This window comes from Micromys minutus (assembly GCF_963924665.1).
Source record: "Micromys minutus genome assembly, chromosome: 2".
Lineage (NCBI taxonomy): Eukaryota > Metazoa > Chordata > Mammalia > Rodentia > Muridae > Micromys > Micromys minutus.
Genome location: NC_137971.1, coordinates 359,806 through 387,621, shown reverse-complemented (window position 1 = coordinate 387,621; position 27,816 = coordinate 359,806). Strand labels below are relative to the sequence as shown.

General features: G+C 38.4%; 1 protein-coding gene across 1 annotated transcript; it reads right to left on the bottom strand.

Moving 5' to 3' along the window:
* Positions 1–70: 70 nt before the first annotated feature.
* EIF3A (eukaryotic translation initiation factor 3 subunit A) lies at positions 71–27,455 on the bottom strand. Its single transcript, XM_080913213.1, has 22 exons — positions 27,278–27,455; positions 20,222–20,412; positions 19,937–20,073; positions 19,401–19,564; positions 17,402–17,605; positions 16,394–16,598; positions 14,272–14,443; positions 13,417–13,521; positions 12,976–13,074; positions 11,583–11,699; positions 11,196–11,381; positions 10,368–10,715; positions 9,793–9,897; positions 9,335–9,448; positions 8,750–8,872; positions 8,250–8,403; positions 7,643–7,827; positions 6,505–6,593; positions 4,756–5,447; positions 3,076–3,277; positions 1,972–2,171; positions 71–1,277 (listed from the first exon to the last, which is right to left on the bottom strand). Exons 1-22 carry the CDS (start codon positions 27,324–27,326, stop codon positions 1,048–1,050), a joined length of 4,071 nt encoding a protein of 1,356 aa, XP_080769339.1. The 5' UTR covers positions 27,327–27,455; the 3' UTR covers positions 71–1,047.
* Between the last annotated feature and the right edge of the window lie 361 nt (positions 27,456–27,816).

The following is a 27,816-nucleotide window of genomic DNA, read 5'->3' as shown; positions in this document are numbered from 1 at the left end:
CCCCTCTGGTGTGCAAGTGTACATGGAGACAGACTTCTATTCATGATCATTTTAAAAAAACAACACTAACACCAATTATGTAAGTATTTTATTTATCACCAAAGGGGGGGAAAAAAACACAGCAGCAAGTTCTGTGTTGGCTTCAATAAGACCAAATGGTTACTGTTTTTTTTTCCTTAAACACAGCTACTACATCCAAACTTGAAGTCAACACAGTCATCACTACAAATTACTTGTTGAAATAATCTATCCTGACAAAAGAAAATTAGGAAAAAGAATTTAAACAATTCCTCCAAACCACACATTTATAAATATCGTCGTATTTAAAATGCTTGAAAGGCATGAAATTAGTGGAAAAGCAGTTTTCTTTTTGGCAACAGAAAAGAAACCCACAACAGTTTACCAAATGCTCTCGGAACCCAAAGCTGCACTGTTCTGGATCTGCACTGAGCAGCGTCATCATGATGACTAAAAAATGCTTTTATACTCACCTCTCTCACGTAAAGCCTACAGAAAACCCATTACAACCAGTGTTTGTAATGTCTACTACACCGATCAGAAGCTATAAACTGCCTAAATGTAGTTAATAGTAAATACCTAAGAAGGTATGTTCCCACTACTACTGATGGTAAAGCCGACAGATCAGTTGGCTTAAAGGGTTTTCAAATGTTTCAAGAAAACCTTACCTTATTCCAAATTAATATCTGATATTTCAAAATCAGAACAAAACAAAAGGTCAACTGTATACCAAGATAAGGTGTTTACACCTGAAGGGTTCACATTTTTATTTTTTAGTTTTTTTTTAAACAAATGATTGATGAAATAATGTAACACCTTAAGTTCCAGAAAATGGCATGGTTTCCAACCTCCTGTGAATACAGTGCATGATCAATCTATTATATATGATTAATACAAGTTCATGCTTTTTGTGTTATGGTGAGACAACATTAAAGAATTCAATTTAGACTGGTTGAAGCACAAGTATAATAATCCTTGAATGTGATCAAACCTATGTAAGCCACAAGTTTGACTCTATCATCTTGAGATTTAACGTCGGACTGTGGTCCATCCATCTTCATCAGTTTCATTCTTAGTACGACGAAGGGACTCCCTGTCTTTCTCAGCTCTCCAGGATGCCTTTTCTTTCTCACCTTCTCGTTCTCTCTCTCTTTCTCTATCTCTATCTCTGGAAAGAGCTGGAGGAGGAACACGACGAGGTGGATCCCTTTCTTCAGTCCGGTCATCTTTCCTGTCATCAGTGCGTCTCCAAGAGCTTGCTAGAAAAGTTTGAACAGCTTTAAGTGTAGGCTTGAACGATTTATATTCATTCAAAATAAACAAAAGTGAAACTTAAGAAATGCCTGCCTGAAACTACTTGAAAAATCAACAATGCAGAATCACACTAAAAACCCCACATCTTAATTATTTGTGTCATCAATAACTAAAATCTTTAAATCAGAATGTTGTCAAAAGATTTTTGGCTCTTGAAGAATTTATCAAATAAGTTACAAAATGTGAGATTTTAAGTCTAGCAAATTGTTAAAAGCATGTGAAGAAGCTAAGTGCAAAGGATACTTTAACATCACTAGAAGTACTTATGGATATGAATTTGTAGAGATCAAAAGAAAACTTTGAGGGAGAGTAAGGTCTTTTGGCTCCATGTGGATTCCCCAGATTGAAATCAAGGTTTTAGGAGCGAGAAAACACAAAGCCCCTCTTCACTGAGCCCTATCATATTTATACTTTGTGTTTATCCATAAGGACCTTATATGATGCTGTCTCAATTTTCATTAGTATCAATTTCTGCTATCATTTAGTCTATTGCTACACTCACCTTAGAGATGAACTTACATCATAACCTGAGAAATACACTAAATTTACTCTTATCATCAGGGTTCATATTAATTTAAACGACATTATAAAGCCCCCATCATGCAATAAGCAGTTTTCCAACAGTCAGAATATCTCTACCTTCTTCTCGCTCTGATCTGAGAGGAGGTCCCCTCCGATCTCTATCATCTCTTAAATCCCTTCTGTCTCTCAGGTCTCTCAGATCACGACGATCATCTCTCTCCCGTCGACGGTCATCCCTGTCCCTATCATCACGGCGACTTGAATCTCTCCAGCTTGAAGATTCTTCTGCTGGTCCTCTTCTCCAGCCACCTTCATCCCTGTGGCCATTTAAGTGACAAGCTCAGTTCTTGACAGAATATATGGATAATTACAAGCAACACACCATCTGGGTAGTGTTAGCGCATGCCTTTAATTTCAGCACTTAGGAAGCAAAGGCAGGCAGATTTCTGAGTGGGCTCAAGGATGATAGCCAGGGCTACATAAAGAAGCCCTGTCTCCCCAAACAAAACTCCCCAAAACAAAACAAAACAAAAAAACCAAAAAACAACAACAAAAAAGCAACACACCAAATCCAGTTTATTAATCTAAGTTTATCAATCTGAGTTTTAACACCTTAATCTGGTATCTGAGCCATAGAAAGCAAACAGACCTTACCTGTAGCTATTTACCTACCTAAAAATCCTGCAGGAGAACCACCCATATTCCAAGAGCTAGTGCACTAGCTACAAAAAAATTGCTGGCTGACTGCCAGGCTAAATAGTACAGAGAGCTTTTTCAACTATATCTGCTAGTGGCAAAACCACTAAGGCAAAGGGTACAAACTAGAACTTTCACCACTAATAAAAACTGAGTTGCCAACTAACTATAAATCTCAACATAGGTGGATTGGATAAAAATTGAATTTCAGGTCAACCTTAGCTACACAGAAAGATGCCATCTTCTCAAGAACAAGCAAAAAATGATTAAGAACAACTAAGCTGATTCATTACTCTAAGTGGTAGACTTTATGGACTTGTTTCTTTACCAGTTTTGTAACCCAAAAATAGTCAACAGGTGAAACCCCCATATTCTCATTTTCTAGATGGGGAGAAGAATGTTAGTAACTCACACTCCATGTGCACCTAAGTCGTAAGCGAAACCAGAGCATTATTTCTCAAAAGTGATTTGGAATGCACAGCAGAGTTTAAGAGAAATCTGTTACTACAGCAGATCATTACTAACCTAGGTCTTCTGAAACGATCCTCCCGGTCCCCATCTCTCTCTCTGTCCCTATCTCGTTCAAGGTCCTTGTCGTTCTCCTCTCGATCTTGATTATCTCTGTCCTTCTCTTTGTCTCTATCCCATTCACGTTCTTCTGATGGTCTTGATTCTCGAGGTGGACCCCAACTTTCTTCTCTGGCCTTTTCTTTCTCTCTCCATCCACCTAGTTTATAAAAAGAAGCTATTTTATTTTTAACAAATTAACAATTGTATGTTTATGTGGTGCTAGGGATTTAACAGAAGGCCTTATATATTCTAAGTACTCTACCATCTGAGCTCATCCCCAACCTTTACAATAATCTTAACATTAATTCATCATCCTAAAAACAAATTGAAGATATTTTAATTTCCCTTTTACAAAAAAGCATGTATTAACAATTTTTGAGTTATGTATCTATAAAGAAGCTTAAACAGTCTGGATGTAATGTCTCATAATACTACCAAAGTTTTCCTGCTGTGTACATTGATTGGTAGTATCTAATTAATTTTCAGTTAAGCGGGTAACTTGAGAATTTACTGAGAATGACCACCCAATTATGGATTTAAACCCTATCACACTTTATCAAAGACTCTTCCTTAGGCCTGTCCTCAGTGACATCATTCGACCATCCAGTCATAAAACAAGAATAAATGCTTTAATTAGGCCTGGCTGTCCAAGAACATGCTACATAGACTAGGATAGCCTTGAACTTACAAAGATCCTGCACCTCCAAGAACGTGTGCCATCATGCACAACCTACATTCAAAATACTTATAATTGCATAATTAATACTTATGGCAATTTTATAATCACTCGGGGGAATAAAAGTTGTCTCCTGACAAGGATGATGCCAGCTCAGGTTGGTAGCACTCTGCCTCTCAGGATCATTTAAAATCAGTACTGTCTCAAGTGAAGTGCTTTAAACAGAAACACATCTAGAGACAAACTATGTATTGATGATAGAATATAAAGACACCTAACCTTGTAGTTCTAGGATTCCTCAGTACTTGGCAACTTTCTATAGGACACAATTACAATTTAACTGAGAATCTATCATACTGCCAACCCCATTTTAAAAAAAGAATGGAAGCCACTTATCCTGAGGTCACATAGTTAACAGTTAAATATGACCAAAGGCAAAAAAAGACAAAACAGTTTGCCGTGTGAAAGCAAAAAGGTACTAACTAGATTTAAATTCACAAAGTTTTATTCTGGGTACTACAGAAAGAACTGGCATGGGGGAGGGAATGGCAGAAACCAGTTAGTAGGGTAAGAGCTCAATGGAACAGAAGTAAGTAGATTTAAGGATCATCAAAAAGCAGGTGAGGGCTAGAGAGGTGGCTCAGTTAATAGCATGTATTCTCTTGCAGTTCCATTCTCTACACCCATATCACATAGCTAAATAACTAAATAGATAGCTAAATAACTGCTTTCACCCATTTCCACGAAATCTTGAAGCAAGCACTGGCCTCAGTGGACACATGCATTCACATGTTCATATCCATGTATAGGTATGCATTCGCATGTAATTTTAAAAGAATGTATCTTTAAAAAGAGCTGAGATAAATGACAGATTTAATACAAAGGCTAAAAACAAAAAGCAAAGAACTCCTAATTTACACATTTAAGACAGCATCTTAATTTTAATACTAGAATCTTACCTGGCTTGACAAATGGTCTCCAGGGACCAGGCCTTGCATCATCACCCCTTCTAGGAATCCGATCATCATCCATATTTCTCCAAGGCCCCCGGTCATCATCTGCACCTCTCCTGGAAATCCTATCTTCAGCAGCATTCCTCCAAGGTCCTCGGTCATCATCCAACCCTCGCCTGGGACCCCTATCATCATCCATGCCCCTCCTGGGACCCCTGTCATCATCAGCATTCCGCCAGGATGACCGTTCATCATCAGCACCTCCTCGTCTTGGACCCCGGTCATCATCCATCCCACGTCTAGGTCCTCTGTCCTCTTCTGCTGTGCGCCAGCTTCCTCTTTCATCATCCAGTCCCCGTCTGGGTGGTCTATCATCATCCAGTCCTCGTCTGGGTGGTCTGTCGTCATCTGTGTGACGCCAGCTTCCCCTGTCATCATCACCAATTCGCCTGGGAGGCCTGTCATCATCTGCATTACGCCAGGAAGGACGGTCATCATCTGCTCCTCTACGAGAAAATCTATCTTCATCGGGACCACGCCTAGGCCCTCTGTCATCATCCAGGCCACGCCTGGGAATGCGATCATCATCCGGTCTAAGAGAAGACTCTCTCTCTTCATCATCACCCCCCAAGCGCCTCATCCGATCCTCATCTCTCCTATGAGGCCTCTCATCATCCCGAGTTTCTCGTCTCCACTCCCTAAGGAGAAACAAGGTACAGCTTTAAAAGCAAGTATTTCAAAAAGAGTAAGGATCCTTGATTTCACTATTTCTTACAAATCACTAAGTCTATAAACTAATTCTGGTCCTTAAAATATTTTTTTTCTCGATTAGACTTCCCAAAGGCTGATCCATCCATGTTGAAGAAATACAAGGACAAAGTGTGAAGCAGAGATTGACATTGTTGCTGATGCCAAAAGTGCTTATGACAGGAGCCCCTGATACAGCAGTCTCCTGAGAGACTCTGCCAGATCCTGACCAACAGATGCTCAAAGCCAACCATCACTGATCACAGGGACCCCAATGGAGGAGTTAGGAGAAGAACTGAAGGAGCTGAAGGGCCTCATCTGATATCAATAGAAGGGAAGGCCCTTGGTTCCATGAAGGCTTGATGCCCCATTATAGAGGAATGTTAGGGTAGTGAAGCAAGAGTGGGTGGGTGGGTGGGTTGGGGAGCATAGAAGCAGGATTGGGGGGTGAGATAGGATATATGCAGTCAGAAAACTGAAAGGAGATAACATTTGAAATGTAAATACATAAAATATCCAATTTAAAGAATGTTTTTTAAAAAACTGCAAAATTCAGTATCTTAAATCAACAGACTAACAATCAGATAGAAATTACCTATGTATTTTACAATGAGCTTTCCTCTAAAATTAAAAACACTGTTGCTAACTACCACTAGCAGTCACAGTAAAAGATAGTCAACTGAACAAGTGCCTGCTATGCTAACAGTTACCAACCTTGGGTTCTACACCCATTACTACAAAGATTAAAACCAGGTATGGCGGCACAACAAGCTTGTAAATCCGACCCTTGGGAGGTAGAGACAAGATCTGGAGTTCAAGGTTATCCTAAAGCTACAAAAAGAAAAAAAGAAAAAAAAAAAAAAAAAAAAACCCTGACCTTGTCTCAAATAAAAGATGAACCAGCATGATTCTTACAGAAACTTCATCACCCTCTTTCTACAGATCTGATTTTAAATCCCAAACACTAGGATCCAACACAAAGTGCACTGATCTCATGATTCTACTTACTTTTCTGGTGGGCCTCTTCTCCACTCAGAGTCAGCTTCTGGTCCTTTTCTCCAGGTCCCTTCTGAATCTCTATCTCCCCACCGAGAGTCCTGCAGACAAAGTAAAAAGGCACATACACAGTAATAAAAGTTATGATTACAAATAACTACTGAAGTTATCAATCAAGCACTTGATTCTTTAATTAAACAAACCTCAAGATCCTAAAATAAGACTGGTTAAAACGAGGCAATATAGCTATAACTTCATTGCTTGAAGAAAGAGGCAACAGGATCAGGAGCTTAAGGCCAGCCTTGACTGTGCTAAGACCTTGTACTCCCAAAAAAATGAACTAGGGACTGTAGTAAATAAAGTTCAGTCCCCAGTGCCAACATAAGATGCCTCACAAATGCCTAACTCCTGCTCCAGTGAATCCAACAACTCAGCACTCATGTGCACATACCCCATGTACATTACTAAAAATAATCTATTGAAAGATTTTTTGGGGGGAAAAATAAATAAGCAGTGTTTTGTTTAAAAGGCAAAGCAGTAATTCAAGAGTGGCAAAAGCACAATCTGACAGCTAAAACTGGCAAAGGGGGTTATGTTTGCCTTTTGCTCTGGGAAATGAGTACAAACCAAATTAAGAAGCAGACACAAAAGAACAGATTTAAGGGTCATGCATGTTGCGATTATGAAAACTGAAGCAGATCTGATGGAAAGTATGAAAGGAGAGATTGTGACTAGGGAAAACAGTTTAGGAATCAGAAATGACATGTGGGCTAATTGAAACTGAACTATGGGTAACAAAACCATCAATTAGAAGAATTCAAGAGATGAGAAACAAATCAGTTTTGTAACATCAAGAAGTCTGATTATATTATACTACCTATTCTGAATGAAGTTGGAATGAACCCAATTATTTCTCCCACAGAGAATATCAAGTAGTTAGAAAAATCAGGCCACACAATGTTACAAGAAAATTCACTGGTGTATCTACATGCAATTAAAACAGTAAATGCACAAGGTCTGGGAAGATAGTTCAGTAATAGGGGATTTGGCCAGATAAAAGTCTAGATTTATGCTCTAGCACCAAAGGGGAGACGGGGGGGGGGGGGTGGGGGTGGGGTGCAGACACCTAGAGAATAACTTCTATACTCACCTTTCTAGAAAGTGGATCATCACCAAGTCTCCTTTCTTCCTCCCTCCGCCTTTCCCTTTCTTCAATTTCCAGCTCTCTTTGCCGTTTTTTCCTTTCTACTTCTTCCAGTTTCTTGACTCGCTCTTGATACTCTCTAAGTTCTTCCTCCCGTTTTGCTCTCTCAGCCCGCTCTCTTTCTTCTCGCTCTATAAAAATTTATCAGGTTACTCAAATGCACTTCCCTTCCCTCCCATACCTTTCTTCTACCATTAGTGTTGCCTTTTTAGTATAAAGCAAAAATACACTCTTGTTTTAGAAGGCAATAAGATGGCCAACATTTACACATAATTTAACTAGATGCATTTATCCCCCAAAATGCTTTTGGTATTATTGCAGCAACAGAAACAACACTAGAACAGATTCTACTGAATATATGGGGTTCCAGGCATAGAACCGCATATGTAATTATCATCAATGACCCAGGATACTAAAACAACAGGAAAAGTAAAGTGTGTAGCACCAACATATTCAATGCACTGGGTTAGTGATCCCTTGGTTTTCTAAATAAAATTGCAAAACATGGCACAGACACCTATCATGACATTTATCTACTGGTTACCATGGTTACCTTTGAGCATCTGCTCCTCTGCCCTTCTCTGTTCTTCCTCTTCTTTTTCTCTATAGTAAGTTATTTTGCGTTCTTCTTTCCGCTGCCTTTTCCGTTCTTCCAGGCGATTATGCCTTTCTTCTGCTAAACGCTCTTCAAACTGTTTCAGTTTTTCCTGCAAATTGATGTTACCCCCAAAGGTCAAATTCTTTAAGATAAACATAACAGTTTTACACTTTAAGTTCACACAATCTGAAAACCATAGAAAGTGGCCACCAAGTAAATACAAAAGCAGAATCTCTTCATGGGTAAAGAAATCGTAAGTATCATGTTTGTTAAATTATGAATACACACTGGCCTAATATCAGTGAGAGTGGAGTACCTGCCTGGCACATCTGAGGTGGTAGATTCAACTGATTACAAATTACCTGTTAAACTTTAATTCAAGACAGTTAAGGGAAAAATCTTAAAAACCTAAAAGATCCCAATTAACTTTTCCATAAACAAAACAGTGAGCTCACCTCATAGACAGACTGCCGGGCAGCTTTGAGCCGCATCACAAATAGATCTCTGTCTTCCAACATTCGTGACATCCGATTCTTATGTTCCAGAGCTTTTTCTCGTTCTAGCTGCATTGTAGTAATCTGAAAGTACACAACACTAGGGTAATCTCTAAAGCATGTTATTACTAATTTACCCCAAGAACATTCTTTAAAACTGAGAAACTTCTTCCCCACTGTATTTTGCAGTGAAAACAGCATCCCAACAGATCCCCTAACAGAAGTCAGGGACAAAAGGGGAGTCTTAGGAAGTTTTGAACAGATTAATTTTACTGGAAATTAAGGCCAAATGTCAAATCTCCTTCTCACCTCTATGAAAATATAAAAGTCTCCATACTGTTCCAAGTTCAACTTCTACTTAAATACTTATGTCTAAGGAGAATTATCACAGAATCCCAACAGTAAATTAAACCTCTATTGTGAACATTTGTTTAGTAAGCAGCCATTAAAGCATTACATCTAGCAAAAAATGTTTAAATTTGTTTTTCTGACTGATTTATAACTTAGCTTACGGTCTGTGATACCACAATGAAATGAAAAGCTTACTCTTTCTTCTTCTTGTTGTTCCCACAGGTCCATGTCTTTAACCCTTTGTTCCTCATAAGCACTCTTTATTAAAGGAATTTCTTCCAAACGCTTAGCTCTCTCAAAATAGTCAATCTGAATGGAAACAAATGCAGTGTTACAAAATAACTTTTTTGGCTTTTTTGACAAAGGATTGCATAAGGTCTGCCTTGAAACTTCCTCTAAAGACCAAAATGGCCTCAAACTTCAGAGATGAGCATGACTCTGATTCCCAAGTGTAGGATTAAAGATACCCACAAACGTCACCTGGCCAAAATAGATTCTTTTTACCTTATATGAAAAGATTAACAACAATCCCACTAGGCAAGAGGATCAAGAACTCATTAGCAATGTCAGCTGCAAAGCAGCTTAAGGTCACTTTGAAGATCTTGTTTAAAATAAAGGGGAAGAAAATACCCATCAATCCACCCTCTCATTACCTTCTTTTCTTGATTCTTCAAGCGTTCCTGAAGTTCCTTCTTTTCTTTCTCCAGTTGTTCAACCTGTTTGGCCATAATAAAATCTGGATCCAATTCTTCAAGGTCCTGATGGCAACAAAGGCAGAATTGTCACAAATATTTTTTATTTACTTATGAATTTGAGTCAGAACTTTCCTATCTATACTCCTGAGTACCCTGGAATCCAGTATGTAGACCTAGCCTTGAACTCAAAGATCCACCTGCATCTGCCTCCCTAAGTGCTGGGATTAAAGACTTTAATTGGTTTTAAAAGACTTTAATTATGGGGGAAGGTTGTATATACACTTGAGTCTAGATGCCTGAATGTCAGAAGTTGGAGCCAGATTAACAGGTGATCATAAGCCATCTGATCTGGGTACTGGAAACTAAACTTTTCGGGTCTTCTGGAAAAAGCAGTACATGTTCTAAACTATAAAGCCATCTTCTCCAGGCCACAAATTAAAGACAAATTTTACTTCTTTAAATGGGTACTCAGTCTGGAAAATTGTCAAAATTAACCAAATGGGAGCTCAAGAATAAAGAAGCTACATACTTACTTCAATGTCAATATCTTTAAATGCTTTGGCACCCAGCTCTGTCTTCTTGATCTGCTCTAAACGTTCTCGAACAGTTTTCTTCTTGATTTGTTCATGCTCTTGAAGGATCCGTTCCTTCTCTCGCTCCTTTGCCTCTTGGCGCAGCCTTTCTTCTTCAGCCTTCCGTACTTTCAGGAGTTCAGCTTCCCTCTGCTCTAGTTCTTCCTTCTCACGTTGAATATTCAGACTCTCAAGACGTTCTTTCCTTTCCTCAATTGTCTGTCTCCGAGCCAGGATCCTCTGATGCTCTTTTCGTGAATTTTTTAGATATGCAGTAACTGCCAACTGATGCTGTTCTTCTTTCTCTTGCTTCAAAAATAAATGCATTAACAATGATCATAAATATACCCTGGTATTAGACAGCAATAGTAAAAATAATTATGAAATGCTGGCTTTCCATGAATATGTAATTAAATAATGTTCTAGTACAAACTACTGTGGCACTTTCTGTCTCTAACTAGCAATGGCACAACCTAAGACAACATTTGCAAGTCTATTATTGTTCTTGGCACCAAATGTATTGTCAAACCAAGAATAAAAACAGAGCTCATCAAAAATAATTAAGCAAGAATCCAATCACCTCAACAACTGGGCTACAGCTATGGTGTCTTATGTAACCACCTATTATTACCATATAACCCATGAGACATAATTAAAGGCAGTTTAATAGCTTGCTTGACAAAACCATCTCAAAAACCAGTGAATAGTAAAATCATAAAATCCCTTCTATAGATCTCATCTCAAATATTGTGAATACTTTTATAGCTGATATTGCCTCAAGACACATACCAGAATGTGAGCAGGCTTGATAACTTCAAGTGCTTTTGCAAGCACTGAGGACATGGCTGTGAGTTGATTTCTTATTTGTTCTGAAGGCATGCTCTGCAGATGAGGACCAATCGGGGCATCTTCTCGAGTTGCATAATTCAAGTCTGACCCAAAACTCAGAGTCCGAGAAGTATGGTCAATACGAACCTTTAAAAATTTAATTATCAGTAATCAAGCATATATTACAACTGATTCTGAGAAGAAAATTACCATGCCAAAGTTAATAAAGTAATGAAAATTTGCTCAGTCGAATTTTTAAAAGATTCCATTACTCCAAAAACAGAGAAACAGAAGATTTGTGTCTTTCTAGTTCTCAAAGACCTTCTACCCTAACCTTGTAACACATACCTGCAGGTCACAGTGCCTGGCTGCATCTACTATAGCCCGTTCCAGTTGGAAAGCATCAACAAAAGGAACCAGAGAAGTCAAACGAGAAAACTCAATGCTCTGATAAATCTGTGCCACCTGCACCAAAAAAAAAAAAAAAAAAAAAAAAGTTAACCACACTTTCTGTGCAATTTCATGGTAGTTACAGAAGGCAGAAATTCTGCCCATTGTTCACTGAAGTTCATACATTTGAGCCTAGCAATATACTACCAGTTCAACCCCAGGTTCCAAACCATATACTATAACCACATTATACTTATCTATTTTCTGAATTCCCAATTTCATAATCGAATAAACCTAATGATCACATAGTCATAAAGGCCTGCTACTTACCTAATATAAATATTTCCATTTTTTTTTTTTGTCTGAAGGAGACTGGCAGAATTACTATATGCAGTTACTCTGCTAATTAACCTTCAACTATTTGTATAGCACATAAGAAATAACACTGCTCACATATTCAAAAGAAAGCAGGTCAATGAAATGTGCAAACACATCTTAATAACTCCTCACACGAAGTAAAAATAAGCTATAAAGAGCTTACTCCACTAATATATCATATCACTTAACCAGTCATGACACTGACCTAACATAATGAAAACACTAACAGCCAGTGTAAGCAAAAGAAAGGTTACCCATTTGTTACTGGTAAGATGCTCTTGTAATATAATTTTCTCAGGCATTGCTAAAGTAAACTGAGTGACTAATTCCACATATTGCACAGGTCTTACTCATATACAAAGGCATGAGTATGTCATATGTTTGACGCTGTAAAAATTCTAATGAGAAACCCCTAAAAGGAGCTCCATTAGCACTGGAAAGAGGTGTTTTCGTTACTATTATTTGGGCCAGCAAGTCTACCATGGATCTTTCAGTCTATGAAGAATCATGTAGGTAGATTTTTAAAGGTAGCCCCCATATTAACAAGAAAACTCAGGAGCAATAACCCAAGAAAAACTGTATCTGGTAAGGAAAAAAATTAGGGGAGAAAAGAAGTGGTTTAAGTTTTGATCTGCTTTAAAATTGCAAATACAGAAAACTGGCAGGAGTAGAATTTGGGGTAGTTTCTTTCTACTTCTTAAATAATTCTAACTTTTTCAGTCATCAATAGAGTCAAGTGGCTACAGATGATTCCCAGAGCCAGCCAGTCTAGCTAATTTGTGAGCTGCAGGTTCAATAAGAAATGATTTCAAAATAGAAGACAGTACAAGGAAGACAGCCAGTGTCGACCTCTAGTCTTCTTATACTTGCATGCACATATGCAAAACAAGTACATATAGTCATATACTATATAATACACAAAATCAAGAGTACAAATCTCAGCTTCTCTGTACGTCATTTGCTTTTACTTTACCTGTTGCAGAAGGCGGAGGATGGTATTGTTCTGTAGTTGTGGTACATATTGTTGTAATTCTGGTTCCTTTTCAGGTTGCTCCCTAACCCAATTTAATACCTATAAAATAATTAAGTTGAGAAAAGAAATAGTTTATATGCAGCAGACACTTAGGACAGTTCACATTCTTTCAACTTCTTTATATATACAAAACAGCATATATAAGCATACAAATTTCTTTCAACAACACTAGCAATTCTTGTTTGAAACTGACAGAAGTGGCTAAAGTAGTCATGCTGCTAATTTACCTCCAAAACTTTGTTTAGCATCAGAAATATCTTTTCATATAAAGAACATGAGCCTCAACATAGGGGAACAGTGTGTTCTTTAGACAAGTACAATGCTCAATTGCAATAATGCCAGCCATATAGTAAGGACTAATATGTCTATGCCAAAGCCTACCTTTGTAACTCTCTCACAGAGTTTTAGTGGGTTGAATTCCACCTCTAACCAGTTGTAAAGGTCCTTCACTTCTGGAACAACATACTGTAGCACATTGAACCTGACCTATAGTAAGAAAAGCAAAAGTTTAACTGCTAAAGGAAATTTTCCATCTGGGAATCTGAACTGACTATAAATTAAATTATCTGAGCTCAATTCCCTGTACACTTAACAAATAATCAAATACAATAACCCATATTGTTTCTACTTAAAATAACAAAGAAACCCACCAAAAACTTAAAAATTAGAACAATCCATAAAGTAAAATAATAGACAAGTATCACAAAATTACCAGGACAGTTCTATCATTCTTAGGGCAAAATTAAAAATGCTCAGTGTCTACTAACAGGGCAGTAACATGTTCATTCAACAGCCCTAGTCACCTCTATCATCAGGCTCTACATACACTCAATCATATCTAAATAGTTCTCAAGATTGTAGCTGTCTTAAATGCCTTTTCCTTGTCACGGTCACCTAATCATGGCAAATGATCTGGAGATAATTTCAATTTTGTATGATTTTATATAGATTACATAAAATACAACCACTGCCCTACCTATTTCAGACTATTAGCATACTAGTTGGTTTTGACATCCACCCATCCACCGGTATCTGAACCAGTATCATGCAAATACTGGGTACTTGATTTACCACATACCCTATGAACCACTGCTTTAACCAATTGCCTCAAATGATCAATATATCCATTTCATCAGTGATTTCTTGCCACACATCAGAAATCCCCAGTATTTAATCATGAATTAAAACTTACCACAAAGTTTTCTCTACAAAGAGACACTCAGAATTTATACTAACCATATCGTTAATAAGGCCAATTCGCGTGGGTGGGGCTTGAAGACCTAGCAATGTGGCAAGGCGTCGCTGCTTCTCCACTATAATACCATCCATATCCAAAAGTCGAGCAATATCAGTCCGCTCGGGAGTAATAGGAATGGAAAGAGTCGCCAATAGGACTCTAGTAGACATTCTATGGTGAACAAAAGTCTTTATTTGTTAAGATTGTAAATGTGCTTCTCTTTAATTACTTACTGAATACCAGATTATGTATAGCACATCATGAAAACTTAACTTTGAGGAAATAAATCCTGGAAGATCCAATCTCATCAACACTGAATGTGGTCCAATAGCAAATACCAAAATAACTAAAGGTAGCTTTAGAAACCAAGAAAATAGACTTAAGTAAACAGTTATTAGAGAATGGAAAGGGAGAGAAAAGCTACATTTTCACTTCCCTGAAACACAAAAGGCCAGCACTATAGAATGCTAAGTAGCACAGGTTTCAGTGCCCAGAAACCTCAAGAACATACACAGGAGTAAATGACTCACCAGTATTATAGCATCTTCAGTACTAATTCCATTGAGAAAAAAAGCATTTAGTTGACTTTTGAATCCTTTTATAAAACTAAGAAAAACATTCATATATAAAAAGGCCAGTGAGGCTCAGAGGTCTTTCAAAGGTCTTGAGTTCAATTCCCAGCAACCACATGGTAGCTCACAACCTGTAATGGGGTCCAATGCCCTCCTCTGGTGTGTCTCAAGACAGCTACAGTGTATTCACATACACTAAACAAATAAAGCCAATGCACACCAAGCGTAGTGGTGCATGCCTTTAATCCCAGAACTTGGGAGGTTGTGGGGGGAGCTAGCTGAATTCGAAACCACACTGGTCAACCAAAGCTTCATAGAACCAAAAAATTAGTTTATTAATAAAAATAATTAGGTGACATATGAATTACAAAATTTCTGCAAGGCAATAAATAGCTTTAATTCCTACCTTGACAAAAACAGAAAGAAAAAAATTAAGGGTTGAGGTGGGGGGTGGTAGAGAAGGCAACTGAAAAGAAACAGGATATATGATAGGTTTGTTGTGGGTTTTAATTAATGATCTTCCTTGGTAAGCCTCTTATGTGCTAAGATAAGTGCCACCATACTCAATCTATACTATGATTTTAATAGCCTACAAGCTATATTTCTTGACTCCCAAATAGTCTCCATTTTATGAATCATGTTATAAATTTAAAAAAAAAATTTGGCCAGATAGTGGTGGTGCACACCTTTCATCCCAGCACTCGGGAGGCAGAGACAGGCAGAGTTTGAAGACCAGCCTCCTGATCTACAGAGCAGATTTTCTAGGACAGCCAAGGCTACAGAGAAAATCCCTGTCACAAAAAGCAAAAAAAGCAAAATAAAACAAACAAAACCACAAAATAAACTATTTTACCACGGCACAAAAAAATTATTTACCTTTTTTCAGGATTGTGATATAAACGAGGATTATTCTTTAAAACTTATGCACCATCAGTCATCGATAAATGAGTCAGTTCTTAGCTATGCAATCCTGAGAGTAAGCATAACCTCTCCCACTCCCCAGTATACTACACTGTTGATAGTAGGTAGTTTACCATATTAATTAACATATGTTCAACTTCCAGTGGGTTTACCAGACTATAACCCTACCACAAGTCAAGAGCTATTTTATATTAATGTTTATAATTAGGAAAAAAACTTAACTAATTACTTAAATATCCAACTTTCTAAGAATGCAATCTACCAATACATAGATGGAAGGTTCGCATGTTAACACTACCTCTATAAATACATAATCTCATTTGGGTTTCTGATAGAATTTTTTTTCAGGGGGCAGGAGGGATAGATGATGACTCAATACTCTCCAAGAACAATGGAGATACTTGCAACAGTGTAGTATACTGGGAAGTGGGAGAGGTTCTGTTTACTTTCAGGATTTCATGACAAAGAACTGTAACTCATTCATTGATGATTGTTAAGTTTTAAAGAATTCTACAATTCAATACCAGAATTTAGACAACTTAAAATATCCAAAAGCTAAGAAACTCGGGGCCTAGACCATACCACCACTTAGTTTAACCTCACTACCAAACAACTGTAACATTCTTACCTTTGCATCTCATCTTGTGTAAGATTCTTTCTCATTTCTCTAGACAGATGATAAAGTCGATGAAGTGTAGATGCATGAAACAAAGCATTTCCAGATTTCCAAAACACTGTTGAAACTTTGTTATAGTAATTTGCCATCAACTGAGGCTTAGGTGGTTTTTTAGACAAGGAAAATAGTCCATGAATATCTTCCACAGCTTTGAAGGCTTCCTAAGATAAACAAATTAATCACTTTATTAATAAAAATACAAAAATACCCAACGTGGTTTTCATTTCTACAATGTCTGATAAATTTGAGATTGTAATCATAAAAATACTAAATCTTACAATCTTTAAACAATTTAGGTAATATTATAATTATAGCACAGTAAGAAAATACTTGCTTATTAGCATACTACGTGAGGCAGCAATATAAAGAAAAAAAATCAGGAAGTAGACACAATAGAATACAGGTGACTAGGGGGATTAGAAGAAGTGAGGGAAAATTAGGGTCATGAAATAAATCAGTAATAAAAAACAAAGAATCCAGGTGATCTGTTAGTGATGGCACAATGGATGAACATTTAAAAGCTTGTTTATTTTTCCTAATATAAAATCATGTTTGCTTATCCTCTAAAAGTAGTAATTTAAGATATACACACAAACAGGTACTAACCCCCCCCATACTAAAACCAAACAAAACCAGGGGGAGGATGTCAAAAGCACCTCCAGCTTTGCAATGTTTTTCCCCCTACTTATTTCATCAGATACCTAGCAGCTCATAGAAAGGTACCAGTCATAGAACGTTGTATGACTCATAATAGAGGGTTTTTCCCCCCACAAAATTAAAAAAAGATTACATGATCTGGTCCAGATCTTGCAAGCAATTAAGAACTGAAATACGTATGAACTTCCTGTTTAGAGCTTATCTTGCGCTACCAAACAATCTAAAATTCTCAGGTCATCTCCTGAAATTAACCAGTAATGCTGGTACTCAAGAAGTGATACGATACAAAGCTAATAGTTAAACTTGCCTGCCATAATTCCATGCTGATAGCACTGTCCAACTGAACAAGTCTGGTTTCCAAATGCATGGACTGGCTCTCTGGATTATTAAGATTGATTGCTGTGCTTTGGTTATGGTGGCGCTGAATCTGGGATAAGTGCATTCGCAAGTTGTCACATAGCTTGCGGAACTCAGCCTTGCGAGTATACTGGAGGCAGAATTTGAAAGCTGTCAAACAAGAATTAGATATTTTTTGTCAACCTGAATATCTGAGTAAGTTTTATATGTCACAAAGTAAGATCAACTTTACCAAGATTCACTAAGCTAACCATTAACTCCCTCGATGTACTACTACATAAAGCACAACTCTGAATCCTAAGCAAACCAAAAGACATGGTCATCAGTTCTGGCCCAAAATTACAAATAGAAAATGAATGGAATTTAAATTTAGGAAAGACTCAGGAGCTGGAGAGATGAACATCTGCCTACTCCAAAGGACTCAGGTTAGATTCCCACCACCCATATGGCAGCTCAAGGTCAACTGTAATTCTAGTTCCAGGCTACCCAGAGTCCTCTTCTGGCCTCTGCAGGTACCAGACATGCATGCATGTGGTACACTGACATACATGCAGCCAAAACACCCTCAAACAAACAAGAAATTAATTCAAAACAATTAAATTTAGAACTCACCTTTAAAGACTTAACAAAAACTTTTAAGTTGAAATACAATGAACTTACATATCTAATATACAGTGTTTCTATCTAATTCAACAACTAAAACAAAAAAATTATATAACCTCAACTCAGTATTTTTACCAAATCAGAAAAGGCCCAAGTTTGCTTGGGGACATGAATATTCACATATGGGTTTTAGGTTGCAGTAAATATTGTTTGGTTGGCTTATCCCTTCGCCCCTCCCACCCCACCCCCCACCTCACTCCTTGGATGCTGCTCTAGTGTGAAGCAGAGCACAGAGCTCTGTCACTTTGTCTGCAAGCAGTACTCTCCTCAGGATTCCTTTCCCAGGCAGTTCACTCCACCCAGCCTGCTGATTCTGTCCTAGGTGGTCAAGACCGCCACTGCCTTAGTGTTCCTTTCCTCCACTGCCCAGCACAAACATTACCCCCCCATAAGGGAGGAATATGGAGATTGATGTTAAGGTGATAGATGATTGGACAGTGGAGAGAAGTAGGCGGAGAAAAGGTAGGAAAACAAGAGCGGAGAGAAAAAATGCAAGCTTGTAAGTATAAAACGGGAAAAAGTCTAGTCTCTCAATTACAAAGCTACATTCACTGGAGCAAAGAATGCTATCAGAAACAGACTGTTCTTAGAGGTAGTGAATTCAATTCCCAGCAACCACATGATGGCTCACAACCATCTGTAAATAAGATCTGATGCCCTCTTCTGATATCTCAAGACAGCTACAGTGTCTCACATATATAAAATAAATAAAATCTTTACTCCTAACACCCAGGAAGCAGATGCAGGCAGATTTGAGTTCAAGGTCACCCTGGTCTAGAATAAATTCCAGGATATTGGAGGACTTACAGAGAAACATGTCTTCCCCCAAAATAAATCCAAGTATGTAAATCTACCCAAGTAGAAAGGAAGAGTAAGAGATTGGCGTGAGGAGAGCGTGTAATACATGTGATATGGAACCAAGAGAGGAGTATATCTGGTATTTGTTGGGGAGACAGGGCCAACACAGAGAAAGCAAGGAGTTGACAATAGGGGGTGGGTGGTGATTAAGAATGAATTATAACATAAAAATACCATAATGGAGCCTATTTCTATAAGCTAACTTTTAAAGCAGAAAGGGGTTTCAAAAGTCAGTGGAATTTCATATGGAAATACATAACTGTAAAGACAAATCTTTTTCAGCTACTAATAAATGTCAATCTCATTTTACTAAACTAGTTCTATTTTTAAACAGTATAGAGAAGAGGTTACTCTACAAAATTAATTCTATTCTAAAGTCAACTTTTCAAATCAGTTTCTTTACATTTTACAATTTTCATTTTACCTTGTTGGGCGATATCATGGTAAAGGCGCTCTACTCTAGAATTGTTTCGAAGAAGGTCCAAACACTGCCTGTATGACTCCCACAGGAACTTGACCCAGGGGGTCAGTAGTAATCTATCAGTACGATCCTGAGTATCTTCCCCACTCACTGCACTTAAGAGAACACTACAAAGAAAATGCAATGAAAATTATTTTAGATGATTTCCTACTTTGCTCTGTGTTCAGAAATCCCAAATCAAAATGACCACATACAAAATTTCTTCCCGTAAGTAACCTCATATACTGTCAAGCTGTCCCTTACCATTTGTATCCAAATTCTCAATCTATGTCTAAATTTTAATACATGTTCTATACAAGGCATAAATTTTTAAAAATTGTTTACATGGTTCCTGAAGTATATAAACTTTAGACTTTAAGGATAAGCAATCCACCCCCACCCATAATCATCTACTTTCAAAGGTGACGGGAGACAGTGCCCCATGTACAGAAAAACATTGTGCTATCAAAATATTTACTAAGGGTTTAAAAATCACATACCTCTCAGGAGTCTGAATATTATCAAGATCTTCTATATCTAACACCATTTGTTGGGACTCTTCTTTAGCAGCTTCTGTTTTTTCCTCTGCTAATTTCAAATATGCCCTAACAACATCTTCTAAAGATTTAATGTTTACCTACAAGAAAGAAAATGAATTTATTTTTCTTCAAAACCAGAAAAAACAGAATGTTTAAAAAGCAAATCTTGATATGAAATTTAATTTAAAAGGTAAATTCCTCAGAAAGTTACTAAAAGCACTTGAAGAACACAAAAACAAACTGTACCTGCTGACAAATGTTCTTATATTGATATAACCCTTCCTTAGCCAAGTGGCTCTTACGAAGATCCACACATAGTTCCAAGTATTTCAACATGATTGGCTCATGTATCTTCTGCCAAGTTCTGTGTTTCTTACTTTTCATAACATCATAAAGAACATCCAGGGCAGGCTGCTTTTTACCAACCTCAAGAAATTCTGGGGGGGGAAAAATCAAATTAAAATTAGCTGTACATGTGATATAAAAATCTAAATGACCAGGAAAATTGAGGCAATCAACAGTTAAGGGTCCTTGCTGCCAAGCCTGATCCTGAGTTTTATCTCTGGAACCTACATTAGCAGGAGAACCCATTCTTAAAAAATTGTTTCCTGGCTGCCATATGCACACAGAAGATTGTGCATGCCCCGTCACTTCCACAAATAAATTAATATAAAGAACTGTTAAAAATCTTGCCTCTTTACTTATTGGTTTAATTTATGATGAAGACAGATTATCTTTAAGACCAGCCGACTACATTTAAATGTATTTATCTCAGGACCTTACATTCCACCCATTCTCAAGGAATTTAGAATTAGATAGATAGTTAGGGCCCCAACTACAAAATAGCTTTGATTGGGATCATACTATTATAGATGTGAGTTTAAAGATATGAGTCCATCCACCCCTATCATGTAAATAGTCACATATACACATACCAAAAAAGACAAATTAAACAAAGAGGGGGTTCATGGGTCTGGAGAAGATGGCTCAATTATATGAGTGAGTCCTAGCACCTACAATCAAGCAGCTCAAGGGGCTATTATTTTTCTGCTCCAGGGGGATACAATGCCTTCTCCTGGACTCTTTCAACATTTCACACAGCATGCATGCATACACACATTTTCTTTGGAGTGGAGGGATCAAAACAGGGCCTCTCTACGTAGCACAACTCAAAAACAAACCTTTAAAGGTAAAAAGAGCTATTGGACTTAGCATCATATACACCTTTAATCCTGGCACTCCAGAGGCTGAAGCAAGAGGAACCAATCTGGTCTACAGAAGACTCAGGAGAACTAGGGCTACACACAGAGACATGAGGGTTTTTTTAAAGCCTTATAATTAATTTTATCTTATGTGTATGAGTGTGTTATGTGCACCATGAGTGTTGGACCCTTGGACAGTGTGTCAGCTGCCTAATATGTGTTCTAGGAGCAGAACTACAGTCCTCTCCAAGAGCAGTAATTATTTTTAACTGAACCATGTACCTAGTCCCAGAAATGTATTTTTTAAATTAACTTTGCTGGTCAGTGGGTGGCAAGTCCCAGCACTCAGGAGGCATAGCTAACTGTATCTTATTTCAATGCCAGCCTGGTCTAAAAGTTTCATGATAACCAGGGTTACACAGAAAAACACTAACTTGAGGGGAAAAATAAGACTAGTATTTTTCAAACAATTATCAAGATAAATACTGATTCAATGGTCTAGGGGTGATGGCTCAATAGCTAAGGGCACTGACTGCTCTTCCTAAGTAAGGTCCTGAGTTCCATATGGTGGCACAACCATCTATAATGAAATTTAATACCCTCATATGATGTCTGAAAACAGCTACAGTGTACTCATACATGAAATAAATCTTTTTAAATTTTTTTTTAAAAAAAGGTCAGTGGTCTAAATGTTTAAGTGTCCCCCTAAACTCTGGATTGGCACATATTCCCTAACCAAATACCATTAGGAGTTGGCCTTTAAAGAGGTGACTGGATCTAAATGCAACAAGTAGCTTTTATACTAAATATGATAGCTTGCTTTTTGTTTCCTCTTATCAGGCAAGGAAACATTATTAATCTCTTCCTAAGGAGGATAACAAGCCAGTTCTCACCAGATACTGAACATGCTACCTTATGGATTTTTTTTAAGTCACCAAAAATAATAGAAATATTCTTGGTCTTGGTAAAGTACCCTGAATGTAATATCTTGCTTTAAATACATTAAAATAAAGGACATTTTACAAAATGCAGTACTTCTCCAATCTGTGAGGAAAAAAAAGTCTGAGACATGTGACAAGGGAGACATGACAACTAAATGTGATGTGGTAGGTGGATAGGATCCTAGTGTACAACTGGGAAAGTAGGGAAACTGAAACACAGTAAACACAGGTAGATCTGTGAGTTGGAGGCTGGACGGTCTACTTAGTGAGTTTCAGGGCTACAAAGTTAAGATCCTGCCTTTACAACAAAACAAAATAAATGAATAAAAAACTTCAGTTGGTGACTCCTTAGTTGTAAAGAGACATAACAGATTTTAGATTTTCATTAATGGGAACAACTGGATATAGTGAAAACTCTATCTTTCAACAATTCTGTGAAAATATAAAAATGTTCTATAAAACTTAAATTAAGGTTTTTAAATAAAGACTGAAAGACAAAGAAACTTGACTTTATAAGCTTGAAAGCATTGTGTGTAATAACTACATTTCCAAATTTAGCTGCCATATGTAGCATCTTTTCAAATTAGTCAACAGAAGACTCTAGATTAAAAATGTTCTTATATTTGTCCTTTTCCCCCTTTGTATAAATAGTAAAAAAAATATTTAATAATTTAAACTGGTTAGATTCACTTTTAAATTTAGTAATTAATTCAGGAGTGGTTAGCACTTGGAAAGTTGGGGGAAAAATACAGAAAATGCTAAATTTCACACAAGCACAAAAAGCTTCCACTTGGACATTTAAAACATTAAGGGAGTTAAGATACTAGTTTTACTAGATCTTTGAGGTTTCTTTTAGTGTTTATTTTTCTCCTAAAAATATTGGGGGCTGGAGAGATTGAACAGTGGTTTAGAGCACTGACTGCTCTTACAGAGGTCCTGAGTTCAATTCCCAGCACCCACATGTGGCTCACAACCGTATGTAATGGGATCCAATGTCCTCCTCTAGTATGCCTCAAGACAGCTAAAGTGTACTAATACATGAAACAAATCCTAAATAAATAATAGAAAACAAGAATATTGGAGCCCATTCAGCAGGGAGGGAATCTTAAACAAAATTTTCCCCTGGATAAACCTGAATTGAGAAGCTCTACCTTAAAACAAGCATGTTAGAAACGTTGGGTTGAATTCCAGCACCATTTTTTTTTTTTAATGAACAGAACTGAAGCTGGAGAAGTGATCCGAGAGCACTTACTCCTCTTTCAAAGGACCCAAGCCCTGTCCCCAGCAACCATTGTTGCTCACCACCATCCCAGGACTGATACCCTCTCTTCTGATCTGTGTAAACATCAGACACACATGGTACAAAAACACACATATAGGCAGAATACTCATACACATAAAAAGCCTATAAAAGTTTACTATTTAGAATTTTACTAGATCTACAGGTTTAAGACTCTGGTTTTAGGAATGGTGCTTCTCAGTTCTTCCAGTGAAACAATATTGCTCCAATTCTCCCATATACAAAGTTTATATATACTTGAACAAATCACATACCAAACTATTAACCAAAAACCATAGCATACCAAACATACCATATTAAACATCTTTACTTTACCCCTACCCCCCTATATCAAATATGCAAACAAATACAAACTCCTCAATGTTATGTGTGGGGAAAGACCATTTCACTTGGGCCAACATGCCACCCCTAAAAAAACTAGCCCAAATCCTAAATGACATAAGTAAGTACAACTAGATACTATATTCAAACAAAAATGCCTTCCTGCTTTAAGTACTATCCTCTTCCTGGAAGTGTGCCTAAGGTTGTTTTCCATATTACTTTAGGTGCTTTTCAAAGCAATTTAACCAAAAGTTCCTATCAACCAAAATATTAGTGAATGTAACTGTAACAGCAGGGTAGCTCAGTAATTTAAAACACTGGCTACATTTCAAGGACCTGGGTTCTATTCTCAGCACCAACATGGAAGTTCACATCAGTAACCCCTGAATCCTGAGTTCCAGGGGATTCAGTATTTCCTGCAGGAAAAGCACTCACAATATAAAATTAAAAGAAAAATTGTAACAGCAACATTAAAATGACATTATATCTAATCCCCAACTTTACACTAAGGATTTAAACTTTAAGGTATTAGTGTTTGCAATATGAAATACAAATCAAGTTAAAGTTAAGGACTAAATCCATGATAAAATAAAATTCAAAACACTGGAAATATAAGAATAATCCACTTTCCCAATGTGTAATTTTTAAATGGCCATGAGATTACTTTAAAAAATACTAGATTTTTTTGTTTTTTACTTTATGTATATGAGTGTTTTGCTTACATGAACCACACATGCATACCTTTGGATGTCAGAAGAGGATGGATCCCCCCCTTTCAACTGGAGTTACAGTTGGTTTTAAGCCACTGTGTGTGCTGGCAATCAAACCCAGGTTCTACCCATAAAAGTGTGATTCTAGCTCAGAAGTTTGATGTGATAGAATCAAATCTATATCATCAGCACTGAAATTGGAGCAATAAGATCAAATTTGAGAACAACCTGGGCTACCTAATAAGGCTCTGCTTCCAAAAAAAAAAAAGTACAAAAGTAAATAAATGGGCTGGAGAGATAGCTCAGTGGTTAAGAGCACTGACTGTTCTACCAGATTCCTAGCCACCACATGGTGGCTCACAACCATCTGTAATGGAATCTTGATGCCCTCTTCTGGTATGTCTGAAGACAGCTACTGTGTACTCACATAAACCACACAGAAACAACAAGCAGGCAGACAAACAGACAGACACACAGACAGACACACACACACACCTTAAACCCACCCTAAGAAAAATAAGAAGAGGGAATATATAGGAAATAAACTGAGATTGAAACAAACTCTTCATGATGATCCATGGCTGTGACTTAGCTCCTTGAAATTACCTAGTTAATGATGTGGGAAGGCTTTTGCAGCCACACTTTTGCAGCCAGAGGAATTATTTCAACACTAAGATGATTTCAAGATTAAGTTTCTATAAACTGAAGTCCAGAATTATATGTATTAGAAGTATAGGCACTCTGCATTTATCTTTAGAATATGACGGAAACCATGCATCTACCAATAGAAGGTTCATATCAATCCTTCATTTTTCACTAATTTGTGCAACAGATTAAGTATTTAAGATGTTACTACTCAATTGTGAGGTTCCATAATAACAGTTTTACCTTTTAAGGCAAGAGTTGTAGAGTTTGAGTGTAAAAGGCTCTGACATTTTCCCAACCCAATTACCGCTCAGAGCGACCTGAAGGACTATTTTATTTATTAAAATAATTCAATAGATTAGGTCTAAATATCCCTGGGGCTACAAATGCTACAGGTAAAACAATTAGGTAAACAGATTTCTAAGAAGTGAAAACCCATTTTATCATCTACTTGTTCTATAAACAGTGCCATATGAGATAGACAATTTGCTAGAGTCAAATCCCTTGGAAGGTAAGGCATCACTTCTTGCTACTTTGGAAACTGTAATGGGGCTGCAGCAAGAAGTCAATACAAGCCTTGGGAAAAATGCACCAAGACCCAAGTTAGCCACACAGTACTGCAGTACAACAAAGTACTATCCTACTTTGCTGATACTTTCCCCAGCTTACTCATCTTTAATCAAGTCAACTTAGACACTGTGAAAAGAAATTTAGAACACATTATGTAACCTTTCTACTTTAAAGTTTGCAATATTAACCAAGTTAACATGAAGATTCTAAACAGGAGAAAAATAAGGTCAACAAGTTACTATGTATGTATGTAGGCCAAAGACTGTAGTGCCTTAGCTAGACTAGTAGGGGAAAAAAGACTGCTGCTGAATGTTACAACTAACCCTAACTTTACCCAATTCCATTTTCTACAGCACAACATAATTCTAAGTTTTAAAACATCAAAAAGTCCTAAATTAGCTATAGTTCTAATTTCAATAATAAATTAGTGCTGGTTGTATTAGGTTATCCATGGTGCGTTGTTATTCTATTCCAGACTGCTTCCTAACCATAAAATGTAACCAACACATCTTTATCCCTGACAAATTATCAGCAGTTTTCTAAGTTTTGACTCAAATGGCCTTTTCACATGAGGCTTCCACTTCTAGTAAGTTTTCCAAACATAAACCTGCAACATACATGGCTTATCTGTTTGGACTTGAGGGGTTAAAAGGGGCACCGATACAGAATTATCAGGTTTTATTTTAAAAACAAAGCAGTTTTTAAACGTCAGATCAGATATGTGCACTCGACTTTTCCACCACAAAATGTCAGAGATCCAGAGTCTTTCCTGCAAGAGACAGGCTTAATTAAGGACACGTATGGAAATAGAAATAGTACTCAGTGGCACTTGCGTTGGAAGGAAAAACAACAGCAACCACAAAAAACTGATCTGGATATCAAGAGACCTTGGTCTGTTTTCTGACACTCCCCAGTGACCTTGGGGAAAACACTTTCTAGGGCTTCTCTGGAGAGGATAATTTTTAAATCCCTAAAGAATATTAACTTTTCTTAATTCGAAATACTTTCGAAATGACCCTTATCAATTCGAGAGGGAAAGACTACAGGAAACAAGTTAATGGAGTAGAGGCCAGAAGTGCAAACTAGTGGTGAGGAAGTAGACCCTGATCCAGAAGGCCTCCGCGTGGGATCTAGAGCCAGACGTGCGGGAGAGGTGGGGTAGAGGTTGACTAGCCGGGCTCCCGACCCCGGCGGGAGGTGGAGCCGAGGTTCTCGCGTGCATTGTCCCCGGGAGGGAGCCATGTTTCCTCCTCCCGGCACTCCCAGATGGCGGCAGAAGCGCGGGGCTTCCCAAGCAGCCCGCGGGTCTGAAATGCCAGCTGGAGGCCGATCCTGGCGAAGGATCGAAAGTCCGGAGAGACCTGACCCCGCAGGCCGTGGTCATGAGACGCAAGCCTCGGGCGGCAGCCAGTGAACACACACCGGAACGACGGTTCCTGATCCGCGCTTTCCGCCGCGGCCCGCTGGAGTAGGGAGGCCGTGCGACATAAGGCCGAGTGGCGGCGGCCGTGACCACTGGCCTCCACAGCCCGGGCTGCGGGCAGCAGGCGGGGGTCCTCGAACTCCCAGGCCTCGGGCCGGACCTGCGCGGCGCGACTCGCTGCCTTACTCACCGTTGGCGCGCTTGAGGGCATTTTCCGGCCTCTGGAAATAGGCCGGCATCTTGGCGGTACGCTCAGTTCACCCGGCGTCAGCGAACTCCCTAGTGGCCTGAACCGGGAGAGGAGGCGGAGGGGAACTAGCGCGAGCTTCCACGCGTCTCGCCAGCAGTCGCCCGCGCCCAGCCGGCCAGAGACGGAAAGGAAGGAACCACGTGATTCCCTCGCGGCGGCAGCGCCGCCGCCCGAGCCCCGGATGTAGGAGGCGGGCTTTGCGCATGCTCCGCCTTTCTCCGCACGCAGGCGCGCTGGCATCTCGAGCGCGAGCTGACGTGGCGCTGGGTGCTGGTTGCCGGGCAGTGAGAACTGTTGTGATTTTTGGGTCGCGAGAGAGAACCCTAAGAAGTTTTCTCCGGCCACCTCTGCCCCAGCGGACATAGGGCGGGAAAAGGAAATCTGCGACGAGAAAAAGCTGTGTCCACAGTAATTCCCAAAATGAAGTGCGCAGAAGCAGGCCGCGTTAATAAGGCCGCATCGTCTCTGCAGAGACCTCG